Source organism: Tachypleus tridentatus, chromosome 12, assembly GCF_004210375.1.
Source record: "Tachypleus tridentatus isolate NWPU-2018 chromosome 12, ASM421037v1, whole genome shotgun sequence".
Classification (NCBI taxonomy): Eukaryota; Metazoa; Arthropoda; class Merostomata; order Xiphosura; family Limulidae; genus Tachypleus; species Tachypleus tridentatus.
In genome coordinates, this window is record NC_134836.1 from 111,561,184 (window position 1) to 111,577,841 (window position 16,658).

The 16,658-nt window shown below is 38.9% G+C and overlaps 1 protein-coding gene across 2 annotated transcripts; it reads left to right on the forward strand.

The window, feature by feature from the left end:
* The first annotated feature begins 292 nt into the window (after positions 1 to 292).
* Positions 293 to 16,263, forward strand: LOC143234339 (uncharacterized). Of its 2 annotated transcripts, XM_076471624.1 has the most exons (7): positions 293 to 912; positions 2,155 to 2,337; positions 3,654 to 3,947; positions 5,059 to 5,234; positions 6,753 to 7,007; positions 14,712 to 14,882; positions 16,019 to 16,263. In XM_076471624.1, the coding sequence occupies exons 1-6, from the start codon at positions 474 to 476 to the stop codon at positions 14,877 to 14,879; spliced, it is 1,515 nt and encodes a 504-aa protein (XP_076327739.1). In that variant the 5' UTR covers positions 293 to 473; the 3' UTR covers positions 14,880 to 14,882; positions 16,019 to 16,263. The 2 variants fall into 2 exon arrangements, with proteins under 2 accessions (XP_076327739.1, XP_076327740.1); XM_076471625.1 differs by lacking the exon at positions 6,753 to 7,007 and having other exon boundaries at positions 330 to 912.
* Positions 16,264 to 16,658: the final 395 nt, after the last annotated feature.

Below are 16,658 nucleotides of genomic sequence, written 5' to 3' on the forward strand. Positions count from 1 at the left end.
CTAGACACTGATACAGAACTCGTACAGAGGAATGAAAGCAATTTAAAACTGGTTCGATGAAGTTCATATCACTAACGTGATTAGTGGACGTTGGTGATACTTTACGAAAACTGAGGGTTAAACCGGCTGATTCTGTTTGTGAGTGAGAACTTTGGGTTCAACTTGCAGCGCGAGTGTAATTCCGCGAGCCATGCGGTGCCTTTGATGTTAGTAGCCATAATCGGGTGACGGAAGTGTTAGCGTTTCTGGCCAAGAATTTAGCATAAAAAGACGTTTGGTGGCGTCATGCTCAGAAGTCCTCTCGACGCATGTATTATGCGACAGTTGAAGGGGGAGATTGAAAGGTTACTCCATTATTCACGGAATAGTTCAGCTTTACCGAAATACCGCCTGTCTACCAACAGTAGCAAACAATATATTGAAAGGCAAGTAGCTGAATGATTTAGACCATTGGACTGAACAAGCGCACGAATATGACATTTTTCGGTCGGACAGTGCTGATAATAACGTGGATACCTGTTGCTCTCACGGTCACTTTCACACCTCTTTCTAGGGCAGAAAATGTTCAGTTTCAAGATCCTTGGATTCGCCTGGCACGCTGGGCTGAAGCAACCGTGAATTTTGTTCGGAATCTTAACTGTACGGAGGTATTTCTGACCAGGGAGAGAGAATGCCGAAAATTAGTTCAAGTGCCACAGGAGCAGATGAACCTGTACGCCGCCGGTCCCACGTCCAGAGGTCAGTTGGCTGCTGTCCTTCCCGATGGAGCTCTCAGTCGGTCAGGTGCACATAACGTGGTCTTAGTACTTGACCCTTACCCTCATGCCAGCTTCGGACATCTTGTGGTAGTTTTCTTTTTGGACACGTTATGGTCAGAACTGCAGTGTCGAATTAACGGAGGGTTTTATATCGGTAAGTTAACATAACGTTTACGAACAACAACGGACCTCCTGGTCCATTCCGGTTGCCCCATTCTCTAAGCCAAACTTAAAATAATGCTAACCCTTGTCACTCGTATATCTTTTTAAGTTGCTTTTTTTTTTTAACTTACTTAAATTTACTGCTTCCACAATGTTCGAAGTCAAACCATTCCATAGGCAAACCACCCTATCTAAGAAATAAAATTTGTTTAGCTGAAGACGTCCTCTACCTTGCTCAAAATCTGTATTTGTGTCCCCTAGTTCTGTATTTTTCACTTTTCTTTAAATTTCTTTAGATATCATATAAATACTTGTACCTTATTGTGTTTTCCAATATTAAACGGTAATTCCGATTTGCGAAGTATGCTATTTGACATAATATACTCGAAAGGTTGAATAGCATTAAAAATGGGAAATTATTTTAAAATATTTATAGAAGGAATTATAGGGAAGTTTCAGTATTAACGTATTTTTCTAATTCGAAACATTCACAATTATTTTAGTTTGTTTTTTTTTTAACCAAAAAGAAAAACTACAAAACGTATTAACTTTGGAGTTTCAGAGCTTTGTTTGTTTTCGAAGTTTGATGATATATGCAAGAGATGGAGAATTACTTTGTGATCTTCAGCCGTGGTTATTTTTTAGTTTGCAGTCGAGCATTTTAAGCAACCAAATGTTCATTTTCTTGAAGGAACATTCTTCAGTTTTAAAAATATTTCTATTTGTTAGACCGGAATGAAGGCTTCCGTATTTTACGACCCCTTTTATACCAAAGGCCTAAAAGTATATTTTCTTCGACAAGACAATTTTAAACTTCGTCATTTCTAAAAGTATAACTTTTAAACTGAATTTAAAACGTAACATTCGATCTCATTTTTTAAACGATATTGTTTCTAGTTTCTTGTTTTTATAAAAAAGTAATTATTAGGAGTAAACACTTCAAAGTCATTTTAAAATAAACCTACAATGTTCGAAATTTTCATTTGAAGGCTTTATTGTGCTTAACTAAAAATGTTATTTCTTTAAAATTGCCGTACCTGTTTATTACTCAAATTCAAATGACATAAGAAATATACGTATACATATGTATTAGTAATTCATAAGTAAATTTAAATTTGATTATCTATTTGTAAACATGTTATCCAGGACTGAACATAGTGTCATTACGTCATCATTATCGTAATTTTTGTTACATACAATTGGCAAACTTTTATATATATAATCTTCTTTTAAGGGCAAGGCGACTGTCTCTCCCTTGCTCTTAAAAACCGTTGTCGTAATCTTCTGAGTCGGAGGTCAAGACGAAGGAACCTCGTGCGCCGGTGTGAGATAAACTTTCTTCCATTTGTCCACGTAGCTGACCATCCTCCTCGAGGGCAAGAGGACCAGCAGCTCAGGTGCTACGACAATGTACCAGGTGAATATTTTTAGGCCTTCCAGTTTGTAATTTAATCACGAGCCATTAACTCGCCCTCTAGACTTTTGAATTGTGAATTCATCTTTTATTTCTTTTGGTAAATTTGATTCTTGTAATAAAATGCATTAAATTCACATTCTAGTTTTCACATTGCTTAAAATATTTACGAATATACATGTATATAAAATTGATGTAAAACTTTTATGTTATTTTATATGTTGGTGTATTCTACAAGTATATTAATAATTTTAAATTCCTTCTCCTTATTAAACGTAATCATAGAATAATAGTTTAAATGATAAACCCGAATCTCGTTCCTTATTCCTTTATCCCAAGTTAAATGGCGTCATTTAACAATGGGAAGACAAGAAATGTAATCAACATAATCTTGAAAATTTTATAACGCGTATACTCTTATTTTACATTCGTTAAAATCTGTGCGCCATCTACGGTCGTAGAATAGTAAACGGAATGGCACATTCTAACTGGTGGGTGGCGCTATCAAAACGGCTCTTTTTATTCAAATTAAACAAGCTGTACAATGTAGTGAACTTTCTTTATTATTCGGTGTTATCGTGTATCTCAAGAACGAGGGTATTATATATGGATCCTTACGTGTTCACCACGTACCTTTTGAAAGTAATAAACCGACCTACGTGATTTTTGTTTTACAGGGTATACGGTGTCCCCATATGACGGTTCTTTCCACGTCTGGATTCTAAGTCATTTTGAAACATTTCTAAAATGGAGATATAGGGCATTTTTTCTGTTTTGTTTATTACAACTGTGAGGGAGAGTATTGAAGATCGAATTTCAGACGCACATTGAAACGAAAAATTCAAATATTTGCTGCGGGGGAGGTAGATATATAATCTCTGACTGGTATTGTGTTACACTAGTCACAGGATATGCTTCACAACAAGACAGTACAGGCTTAAGTAACTTTTCATTAGTCACGGACAGTTTCCGTTGCGCTCACCTAAACTGCTTTGTTCAAAATACTAACCGAAAAGAAATAAATTGACATAAGTTTTCCTAATAAATAACTTAATGTTTCTATTCAAGTAGGAAAAGTTATTTAAAAAAGTGTTTTTTTGTTGTGTTTTTTTTAGGACAAAGGCAGATGGGGTTATTTGCTTTTCTCTTCCTCGGGGAATAGAACCCCGGATTTTAGCGTTGTAGGTCCTTAGACATGCCGGAGGACGATAAGAAAAGGACTGCTTTCAATTCCTTTTTGTAATGGGTCACTTGTTAACTGTGTTTTTAATTTATTTTAACGGCTAATTAGATTTATACAATCTGCCACTATGTTATAGGTTTTGCTCCGTGCCCTTCTTTTCGGCCAGAAAATGAGACTACTCGTCTTGCTTGTGACCCGTTGCACGTGAACACACAACGATGCAGCACGACGCACGAGACGGTACACACCCGCTGTCGAATTTCTGAGATCTGCGATCAGGCTGTTCTACTGTCGGGTGGTTGGAGTCGATTGACCAGTCATCAAGAGTCATTGAATGATCTACGGTCTGTCTTCCACATGTTGAGGAACGTTGGCTTCCCAAAGAGGAACATTAAAATCTTCTTCGCCAATGGAGTCGAGAACTTCGAAGGTAGAAAAAATGTGTATTATATATTTATTGTTGTTGGTAAACACAAAGCTCCGCGATGACTTATCTGTGCTACGTATCTCAGAACGGCTGGTATGGGTATTAACACTTTTTTATTGATAAGGAGAGAACAACGTTTCAACCTCGGTCATCTTCAGCTATGCCCATCACAGGGGCCGCCCAGTGACCTAGCGGTATGTTTGCGGACATACTCCTATAAATCGTGTTTCTGTACCCACTGTGGGCAGAGTACAGATAGTTCATTGTGTAATTTTTTGCTAAACTTTATACGTACAAACAAAAAAACATAAGCCCACCATAGGTGCTTAAACCAGATGTTCAGCGTTTTAAGCCCTAAGACTTACGATAGGTCAGAGATATGTTTACAAATTTACAACACTGAAATCTGGGGTTCGATTCCTCTCGGTAGACACGGCGAAGAGACCAGCGTGGCTTTAGTCTAAAGTCACTAGGTGGAATGATAATATTGAAATACATTTTGAAAGTGTGTCTTCTTATAGTAAAGCCCCCCATTAGTACAGCGGTAAGTCTACGGATTTAAAACGCTGAAGTTAGAGGTTCGATTCCCATCGGTGGGCTCAGCAATAGCCCGATGTGCCTTTGCTATAAGAAAATACACACTCCTTATAGCAAATCCATATCGGGCTATCTGCTTCTATCGGGAGACATGTTGCTTAAGAACATTCCTGTTTATCTGTTACAATCGCATTTAAGGCCCGGCATGGCTAGGTGGTCATTTACTGGGAAAGCGTGTAGAAATTAGACAGTGGAAGTAATATCTACTATCGTGTATTATTATTATTACTATAGAAAGTCTGTTTACGCGTTACATTTTAACTCGTTTTTTCCGTACATCTGTTATTGCCAGTAACCACTTTAACCCTTTACCCTTATTTCATTTATGAGTATTCGGGAGATTTTTAAAACTTTTTGTTTTGCTTTAGATTTTAGTTTCAATGAACTTAATTTATTACTTAATAAAGTGTACACAATTTTATTTTAAAAAGTTTATCAGATATGTTTTTAACGAGTACTCTTTTTAAGCCTAAATATTTAAAAAAAAATGTATATAGAGAGAACTTTCAAATTACAGTGATAGGAGGAGAAAGCCACCCTCTGTACCCGTCGATATTTAAACTGGCATTACGGTACCATGTGAAGAAACTGTGCGACTCCCCTCGGTGTGTAGATACCTTGGTGATGTATTTGAACAGCCCAGCAATGAATGACGGGACCAGCCTACTGTGGGACTCCGATGGAAATGGCCAGGTATAATATACGCATATATATATTTTGCAACGCCCGGCATGGCCATGTGGTTAAGGCACTCGACTCGCAATCTAAGGGTCGAGGGTTCGAATCCCCGTCGCACCAAACATGCTCGCCCTTTTCATCCGTGAGGGCGTTATAAAATGACGGTCAATCGCACTATTCGTTGGTAAAAGAGTAGCCCAAGAGTTGATGGTGGGTGGTGATGACTACTTGTCTTCCTTTTAGTCTTACATTGCTAAATCAGCGCAGATAGCCCTCGAGTAGCTTTGTGCGAAAATTCAAAAGAAGCATTGTTTGAAAAAAGCGCGTATTTCTATGTTTCCCAACACACGGTGGTTGAACCAGGAATTAAGAGTGCGCACGATACACCTTAAGTGTTGACTTATTGTCAGTGGTGAAGACCAAGGTATATAAATGTGGTGCTGCTTTAGTTATGGAACCTTAGTTTATAAACTCTCTCACAGTAGAGATGAAATCAAGATATCACGTGACCGTTAATAACCTTGTTGTCAGGGTGTTTTCTTTCTGCCCTCTATAATGATGTGGATTATCAACATTTTCGTACTGTCACCAGATCCAGACCCATCATTTTCAAGATCCTGAATTAACTTCTACACTAAGCGTTTTAGTTTGTTTGTTTTTTTCCTCTCTGGACCTAGATATTTACAAACCATCTCTTGAGCAAGTCGAAATGAACGACATTTATTTTAAGTTGAAGCGGTGGGTGGTGATGACTAGCTGCCTTCCCTCTAGCCTTACATTGCTAAATAAGGGACGGCTAGTGCAGATAGCCCTCGTGTAGCTTTGCGCGAAATTAAAATAAAAAATCTTTTGCAAGTTGGTTGGCTTACGCGTACTTGATATGACAAATATTGCGCTGTGTTTACAGAAGCTGAGGCAAAATTGACGCACCATCCTATGTGTTTTCCAAGTTGTTGTTTTTTTTCTTTTCCCTTACAACTGCCTGATTATCTCCTAATAAGGAATCTTCTATCCAGAATGTCTCAAATCAGATTCTGTTGCCACATGCTCCTTATTCAATTTAGGATTTTCTCCTACCAGTTTGGATAATGAGAACTAACCAGTTTTATTACTGTAAATAAGAAAGTTGACGAAACCCAAAAACAGACTTAAATGTCATGATGGTGTGCGAATTTTGCATCACTCTGTACATTTTAAGTACTAACAAGACGACTTTCTGTAAGAAGAGGAAGCCCACTGTACATTTTAAATAAGTCCAAATATTCGGGTTGTGTGGATTGTTCATCTGTTTTTGTCTCCTTTTTAGAACGTTTCGACCACCCGTGTGGCCTTCGTTGGGTGAGTGTCATTAGGTATTCTATTTTTTAAAATATCAACACTTAAAACAAAAAGACCAAAACTGTTTGAATGTGTTACTTAGGAAACACTTTATGAACGTACGTACTGGTAGAATTTGACTCCATAACACTGAGTGTAATACGATTTGGTTGAGGTGTTCAGGGTATTACAATGTGTCAACATGTGTGTTTTCAGGTGAGAGAGGACGAAACGCTCACAGTGGGAGAGATTATGGAGGATCTGGAAAACTGTTCAGCTCGCCATGTTCTCATCATTGCTGACCAGAGTTTCTCGGGTCAACTGGTCAAATCTTTTAACCGTTCCACGAGACACGTGAATGTCCAGGTTTTCACCAGCGGCAACGAGCGAGAGTATTCTTGGCAAGCAGAACTGACCAAGCATTGGGTCAGTTTTGGGCATCAAAACTCCTGCGTGGACCAAGTATACCAAGTGAGTTGAAGAGTAGATAAGAACATTTCAATCAGGCCAGTTGTGGAATAATCGAATAGAAACATTCTATCAAAACGTCTGGTCAAACAAACCGATTCTCTGGAAATAACTACCCCTTAAAATGTTATTTCAATAGCTAGCCACGATAACATTTTGTTCTCTACTGTAATACAGTGGAATTCCTCTAAAGCAGCCACCTTCGGGACTGAGACAAACTGGCCTGATTAGAGGGGTTCCACTGTACATAATTAGGGATTATGTAAACAAAAAAAGGGACTATGATTGAATGACCACTTTCAAGGGGTGGCCCCTTAGGGAGGGGGTTACACTGTATATAAAATACTTATTTGTAGGCCTGTGTTTATTCAACTTTAAGTCAAACACGTTTTTAATCTTTCAGTTAACCCTAGTTAAACATATCAATCCGTAACACAAGTATGAAACTATCACCAAGGTAACACTGAATTGTGTGACTTAGAGAAGAAAATTAAAAAAAAAAACTTTGAATATATATCATTGTAACGGAACCAGAGTGAAGAAATTCAGCCAGCATCTTCCTACCATCCATGCTAAGGGCCCCTCGGTGTGGATTCCTGTATGCGGTGTGGTAAGGGGACCTCCCAGGGAAGGTTCTGTTCTTTCAGTTTACCTCTGGGATCTAAACATTCACCCACGTCTTTACCGTGCGTGGCGACCCGTGAAGGGGAGGAGAGGATCCTGGTGGTTGAGGGGTCCAACCCTAACACACCACTATGACCTTGAATTCCAGTAGACGGGCGGCCTTGAGGTAGCCCCTGTTGAGTCAATCGGCTGGTCTACTTTGGCTAGGGTCAACCAAGTACCAGCGTTGGATGTACTCAGCAGGTGTTGTGGACATTGTATCTGATGCTGGTGTTTGTGTATAGTGTTCACGAAACCCTGGCGTTGCTGCATTGTCCTTGTTTCATATTATAGTGCGTCCCCTCGTCGGACTCCATGGTACGTGGTGTCAGTGGGCACCGACATATTCCATTTTTTATTATGGATCCTCTAAATAAAAACTTGAATAAAATAGTGATAAAAACAGTCCATAGGTAGACGATCATGTCTTGAAGATTCTGAGCAGAAATCTTCAACATCTGTACCACCTGTTGTACCTCATTTTCTTATATTGCACTCACTTTCAGACAAACCTTTAGGGAAAATGCCTCTCCTTTTTTTATTCAGAAGGGACTAGAGGGACTTGCTGACTCTCCAAAGTCAGTAGAGAAGCATCGATCTGGTGACATATTGGTGGAAACATCCATATCTCAACACATTGAACTCCTCTTGCATTCAAAGGTGATTGGGGGGGGGGTATACCTATTGAGTTTATGCCTCATGTTACTTTGCATTCGTCACGAAGAGTTATTGTTGAGAGGGATTTGAAGAACATCCCCGAGTCGGAGATTCTTGCTGATCTTCTCCACCTAAGGAATTTCTACATTGAGGCGTATCTCCACTCACAAAGATGGAATTACGATGCTGACCATTATCCTCATTCTGACATTTTACAACACCTCGTCTACCTACCACCATCAAGGCTGGTTATCTTAATTGCAGGGTATGGTCATACATTCCAAATCCTCTTAGATGTTTCCAGTGTAAGCGATTCTGAATACGTCATGTCGTGGTTCCTTGACGTGTGCTCCTTATGGTGACAAGGATCACGATGCCTATCTATAAGTGTGAAACGGACCCTCATTGCATTAATTATAATGGCTCTCACCCATCATAATTTCATTGTTGCCCTAAGTGGTTGGAATAAAAAGAGGTGCAGTGTTTAAAGACGATTCAAAACCTTCCCATGAGGCTCGATAGTTACTACTTACCACTTCATCTCAGACGTATGCTGCTGCATTTTATTCCACAACTACAGTGGGAGTGCAGACAGATCTCTGTGTCTACAAAATAATCGTTCTCAAACCAAATGAAAAGTTTTTTTTAACCTCCATCGTTAAATTGTTGATGAATCAACTTCAACACCTATCTCAGTCCATCACATACATTCCAACAAACCTCAAAATCCACATCCTTTGGTTCCAGATTCAGGCATTTCCTTGGATACATCTTCTTCTCTTACCCCAAATGGGGAAAACAATCATTCGTTCACGTCCTCAGTCTCTGGAATCCTCTTCCAACAGGTATGACCTGCCCAATCAACCCAAAGCAGGATCCATGAAGGTCGATAGACCTCCCTCGAATAAGGACATTAAGGAAAAAAGACGTGGTCGTAAACAGAATGGTTCTCCACCCAATTCGCCTACATGTAAATAGAAATGGCCACCCTGATACAATGGAACTGTCGAGGTTTACGTTCTAATCTGGATGACATAATAACATTGATTGCTTCCTGCCATCCTGTTTGTCTTTCCTTACAGGAAACATTTCTGAGACCTTCCGATACAGTCACGTTTCAACGGTTTTCTTTGTACAGAAATGGCAGGCTGTGTAATGGACGAGTGCATGGAGGGGTGACACTGTTGGTTGATCAGCATGTGCCCACCCTGTCTTTGCCAATCGACACACCCTTGGAGGCTGTAGCCATCCGTGTTTCCTTGGGTCATACCATCACTGTTTGTTCTCTACCTGTCACCTAGAGAGACATGTGATCAATCAGACCTTGATGATCTCATTGAACAGTGGTCGTCTCCCTTTTTTAATCCTGCAGGACTTTAATGGACATCATTCCTTCTAAGGAAGTGCTGATATTGATAGGAGGGGTTTCTCCATAGTGTATGCTCTCTGATAACAATCTTTCTCTTTTTCAATACTGGTTCTTCTACTTATTTTCATGCACTTAGTCAGTCCTTTACTGCTATTGATCTCTCAATTTGCTCCCCTTCACTATTCTCCCATTTTTATTGCAGGGTTGACAATCATCTACGAGGCAGTGATCATTTTCCTATAATTTTGAGAGAGACTGGCCCTCATCCACTGCTCTTGCAGAACTTGATCCAGCAATTGTCTGTAAGTCATCAATAGACGACTGTGTGGCAACAGTAACTGACTGTATTATACAAGCAGCTGTGCAATGTATTCCTAAAACCTCGACACGTTTCCACGATATCTTTATTATTGCTTTCCAGAACACCCGTTCATGTTCTCGGTGGGTAAGACGGCAAAGCCACAAGGAATCTTGGATTATGTTCACAACCAACGTATCTTCTACCACCAGTTCCAAAGTCATATGGGACAAGATACGTTCTTTCTCTCTGATGGCCAGGAAGCAACTGATACCCAGAGCATCGGCAATACTCTCGGTGAAAGCACTTCTGCTTCTTCCTCCACCTTCTTAGTCATCAAGACTCGGGCAGAGCGATCACCTCTTTCATTTGGAGCTGATTGTTTTTATGACTATAATTGTTCCTTTACCCTGGTGGAACTCAAACTGGCCCTTCATCAGTCTGGCAGTACATTGGTTAGACCTGATGATGTACACTATGAAATTCTGCACCATCTATCTCCTGCTTCTCTTGCTATTCTTCTGATTATTTTTCACCAGGTCTAGCGGTAGAAGGATTTTCCTGGTGTCTGGTGTCAAGCAATTGTCCTACTTTTTTCTGAGGCTGGGGAGGAATCCCAAGATTCCTCCAAACTACCATCCAATTGCTTTGACGAGCTGTCTGTGTAAGACTTTAGAGATGATGGTTAATGCTCATCTCGTTTGGTTCCTCGAATCAAACAACCTTTTCTTGCCCACCCAGTGTGGGTTCCGAGGACAGTGCTCCACTGTGGACTCCCTGATTCAACTTGAAACATCATTCAGAGAAGCCTTTCTCAAATGACATCTTGTATCAATATTATTTGACATTTGAGAAGGCTTATGATACAACATGAAGGTATAGCATCTTGCGAGACCTCCATGTATAAGGGTTACGTGGCCATTTGCCCATTTTTATCAAAAATTTTGTAATGGACATGAAATTCCAAGTTCATGTGGGTTCAACACTTTCCTCTTCTTTTCTACAGGAACTTGGAGTCCCTCATGGCTGTGTTTTGAGTGCCACACTTTTTAGTATGAATATTAATGCCAGGACTGAACAACGGGCTCTATGTTGACGGCTTTCACATCTCATATAAGTAGTGGAACATGAGGTATATTGAGTAGCAACTACAAACTGCCCTCAATCGTTTATTGAAGTGGATTACAGCAAATGGCTTTAATTTCTCTCTCCCCCTAAAACTGTTTCCATGCGCTTTTGCCATCAACGGGGTATTCACCCTGATCCTGAACTCCGTATTAGTGTAGATGTGCTGCCTGTGGTCCCAGAGACAAAATTCTTGGGGCTTATTTTTTACCATAAGCTGACCTTTATACCACACATCAAGCCGCTACAGATCAAATGTACAAGAGCACTGAACATCCTCCATGCCTTCTCCCCAGCACTTGGGGAGCAAATCGATGTTCTATGCTAAAGATATTTTGTGCTCTTATTCGACTGAAACTCTACTATGGATCACTGGTCTCGCTCTGCCAGGACCTCGGCTATGAAGATGCTGGACCCCATTCATCATCAAGGACTTTGGCTCTGCACTGGGGATGCTTTCATCAAGGACTTTGGCTCTGCCTGGGGCTTTCTAGTTCAGTTCACCTGTCTCATGAACCTTCTTTGCTTTGAGCTATCTTTACTTCTTTGATTCATTACCAGAGCATCCCACCTGGGGTTGTGTTTTCCTTCCTCAGTGGGCCATACTTTTTCAAAACAGACGATCTGCTATTGCTCCTTTTGGTATTCGTATCCAGGCACAGTTGGATGAATTGGGTCTGTTCTTGGATAACATTGCTTTATCCACTGGTCAGCCCATCCCACCATGGCTTCTTACAGTCCTCAAATGTGACCTATCTTTAAGTCATTTGTAAAAAGCAGATGCTCCTAATTGGAAACACTGTCTGTTATTTGCTGCACATCTTTCGAACCATCTTTCCATTCCTATTTATACAGATGGTTCGAAATCAGGTGACTCTGTGGGCTCTGCCATGGTTTGTTGTAGTTTGGTGGTTGTGTGCAGAATCCTCTCTACAGTTTCTGTGTTCACTGCTGAACTGTATGCCATTTCTCTTGCCCTGGATCACATAGTAACTAAGCAGTACTCAAACTGCACTATTTATACTAACTTGCTGAATTCTCTACTGGCCCTGGAACCATTTCATGTTCGTTCACGCCCTGTTCTCACCGATATTCAAAACCAACTGGCCCATTTCTCTTTAACATCTACTTCTATCCAGTTTTTTTGTTGTTGTTGTTTTTTATACCAGGCCACGTTAGTGAAGGAGCTCACCGACACCACAGCTAAATCCATCTTCTCTGGCACTATCACCTCTGTGCATGTCCCATACGTGGACTATGGTCCTGTATTCAAGGCTCGGCTCCATTCCAGTTGGTAGTCGACTTGGAATTAGCAACGTGAAAACAAGCTTTTCCAAATAAAACCCTATATTGGACTTTGGCCGTCTTGCTTCCGTAAGGATCGGAAAGAGGAAGTTGTTCTAACTAGACTACGCATTGGTCACAGTTTTTTAACTCATCGTTTTCTTTTATCTGGAACTGAAGCACCAACGTGTAGTCTGTGTAACACTCAGGTCACAATAAGCCACATTTTACTGTCTTGTCGTTATGACTCTCAACAGTGGCACCATTTTAAAATGTTCTGTCCCAAGGTTTGTCCATAACGTTAAACAGTGTTATTGGTGATGGTGACACTGTCCACCTTGGTAATGTTTTTAGTTTTTTTAAAGGCTATTAATCTTTTTAATGCTCTCTAAGTTTTTTTAAATTTATACATTAGACCTTTTTAATGCGATTCCCTTTTAAGAATCACGGTCCATCTATTTCGATTTGAAATTAGAAAATGGCCGTAACATCAAATAACTGGGAACCAGGACTGGAAACGCCAACTTCAGGTGACTAATGCTGATGTTTGAACTACCCATTTGTCTACCTGGCGAGTTATGATAATTATAGTTATGCTACAGAAAGTCCTCTACAATTTGTATTACTGCAGTTTTTCTCTTACTGCTGTAGACAATATGTAAACATTGGTTTTATGCTATTTATATTTTAAACTGTCTTGTTTTACCTTAATTTCCTTTTTATGAATTTTACTAAATTTACTTTAACTTTTTACCAGATGTTTGGCCCAGATGGCCTGGCTGCTTTGTGCTATAAAATATCAAATCAACCAACCAACCACACTAATGGACTGACTGCTGCTCTTAAAGTGCGTGGTTAGTTTTTATAGTATCACATGGATATGAACGTGGCTCGCCAACTCCGAAATTCCACCCACTCTGTAACTTTAACAGAACTTTCTAAATGTTCATCTTATTCCACTTCAAACAGGAGTTCAAACCCGTACATTAAAACCTTCAAACGTAAAAAGAGTTCTCAAATGTATGTACATAATTATTTTAATTTGGTTTGAAAACTTCTGTGTATACTTTTTAAATGTGTTTACGAGTATAGGTCAGTCAGTCTCGCTAATGACTGTATTGTCTTAAAGGTATATATAGGGTGTGGCCAAGTGGCTAGCGTATTGAAATAGATATCGAAGGCTCGAGAAGTGGTTCTACTGTTCGTTCAGCTGTAAGCTGTTTATACAAGTAAACCATTTCCGTTATTCGGTTCAAAGCGTTGCACAAAGCCTTTGCGGTGACGGATGCCGCTGGTTGGATTTTCCTACCTTTGGTCAATAATTCAGAATTAGCGACAGCCATTCCTGACCTTTAGTATACAGCAAAACAATAAAAGCTGTACGAAGTGTTTGCTGGAAACAAATCAAGTTACGATGACTTTCTTGAGATTCCAAATTCTCCTAAAGAACAAAACAGATTAACGTTAATTGTTATATGGAATACCTGGTGGATTAAGCAATCAGGAAAAAATAAAACGCGTGGCAACAATGTAGTCAGTTATGAAGTTTCAGGAATATTTAGCTAGAGGGCGACAGTTTTGATAATACACACGTGGCATTTAACAGCTACAAAAAAAAAAAAAAAGTTAAATATTTGTCATAGTTAATTAAACAGAAATTTATGTCGCGTTAAACCTCCTACAGTACCTTTCACTAATCAGTGGAAAACTTTGGGGATTTTGAAGGGGAATATTCTGTACAAAATTCGAGATTCACATGGCAGCAATTTATAGAGGGACATATTGATATGGTTATGACAGTCCAAAGTAAATAATAAGGTTGTAAGAACTAGTTGAATCATATTCTAAGTATTTTAATACAGTACTCATTCATTCAACACTAGTCTTTACGAAGTGCTTACAGTTGTTCATTACTTTGTTTAATGATCTAGAGGGACGGGTAGCATTTGTTAGTCTGAATTTAATAATTAAATGAATACGTCATCAGTTATCTTAAGTACAGACAGTATCAAAATTTTGCATATTATCAGAGTTGTCCCACCTTAACTGCTGATAATATCAGTTATAGTCTCGAGGGCAAATATTATTAGTTTCCCATCTCGTGAGCAAACATTATCGGAAATTTTCATATTAGGCCAAACTCTACAAGAAAATGTTCCCATCTCAAAAGCAGTTACTACCAGATATAAGACACAAACCTAAGTTCAGGTATCGTCAGTGTGTGTGTGTGTGTGTGTGTGTGTGTGTGTGTGTGTGTGTATGTATGTGTGGTTTGCGATCTGTAGAAATGTATATTTTTTTTTTTAACCAGGCGAGTCAACGTGCTATTAAAATGTCCAATCCAATGATGTTTGATGGCTCTCGTGGAACCTGGCGTAAGACCCTGTTTGGAGCACCCTGTGACGTCACGCCTCCCCTGTCTCGTAGGACACTTCACCAAGATTATTATGGGTGCCAAAATATTTTCCCTAGCGAGTAATGGGTAAGTCAAGTACTGAAGCATTACAGAGAAACAGCAACTACACGTCAGGAGTTTGGGGAAACTAATGTGGATATTTTGTGCAACTGTAGTTTGAAAGTTGTAACTCTAGCACGTGGTGACACTGTACTGAAAGCTATGAAGCGTGTAACTTAATCTTGAGATGTAGAAAAAGATATCGCTTTGTGAGTTACCGCTGTAACCTTAATAAATGAATGTGATAGTTCCTCTAGGTTTAAATACATTTTAATGCAAATTTGTTTTCGTATTACGTTTTTTCTAGTTTTCTAATAGTTAATATAGGGCGGCTGTTACAAACAATGTTTGATTAAGTTGCCACTGATAAACACTATTAAGTGATTACATATTTTGGGAAGAGTTATTAATTCCACAGCTAATGTTTATATAAATATCTGTTTATATAGGTAGGGCTTAAATCAGGACGTATTGTTCTGACAGTTTTAATAAAGCATGCCAAATCACTTACTCGTTCTGTATTAGACTAGATAAGGAAAACCAACATGTAACTTTTAAATTCTTTACTTAAACTGTATCGTATAAACGTGCACAGTCTGTGTGTGTACCATGTCAGTTAACACTCCTACGAAAAGTGGGGCCTAATAGGCCCCAGAGCAACTGGAAAGGTTATTAATATTAGGCTAATAATTTTGTATTTAAATGAAATTTAAATGATATTTAATGAAATGAAATCAAATGAAATGGCAATTTCATTTAAATACAAATTTATTAGCCTAATATTAATAACCTTTCAAGTTGCTCTGGGGCCTATTAGGCCCCACTTTTCGTAGGAATGTTAAATGACGTAACATTCCTTGATAGTTTTGATACGATACACATCGTAAAATAGCATAGAGGGAACGCTACACAGATCAGTAGTCTGGACGTAAACATTTACTAGTGATGTGTACGTGACATAACCTATAAACAGGTAGTACAAACTAAATGTAAGCCTGCACGCTTGGCCTTGTCGTTACACAGTGGACTTTAGTAGTTTTGACTTAATCTGTGTACTGTTAGATTTGGCACGACGTATTGTAAGTATTGACATGAGACTTGGTTGTTTTAATCTTTCATGAAATCCAGTTATTTTATGAAAAACGTTTTTCCTTATTTTTCAGAAAACTCTGCTTTCTCTGTGCTGACTTCTGTGGAAATGAATATTATTGGTTTTAGTTTGCTCAGAGATCTGTGTTTCATCACGTTTTTACGAATAAAGACATGAGTTTATTAAGACTTTCGTATTTTCTTTTGTACATTTATGAGAACGCTGAATATGTTTACTTATTTGTAGGTTCATTTTGTTCCATTCCTGTATGTGACCAAATAAAAACCAACATGCTATTGGGGTTTAGCAGTTCACATATATTACTGTACCGTTCATGTTTGTAAGGAAACCACAACAACATACAATGAACTATGTCTCTATAATGTGTTATCTTAGTTATATTTATCCATCTCTTTACATTGTCACGTTTCCGTCGCACGAAATATTACACTTAACATTATATCAGTTGTTCCATTATGTTATGAACTCTGACTCTCATTGTATTAAATATTCTGTATTTGTCATATCAACTGACCTCTTGAGTCATTATAACAACACTCCCAGCTATCATTATACATACTGTCTGAATCTGTCATTGTTTCGTTTCTTAATGGTTATCGTAACATCTACTTTTCAAAACTGTTGTTATAACTACTTTCCAGTGCTGTTCTTGTATCAACTCTTTCTAAATGTCGTTACCTCTACTGTTCAAA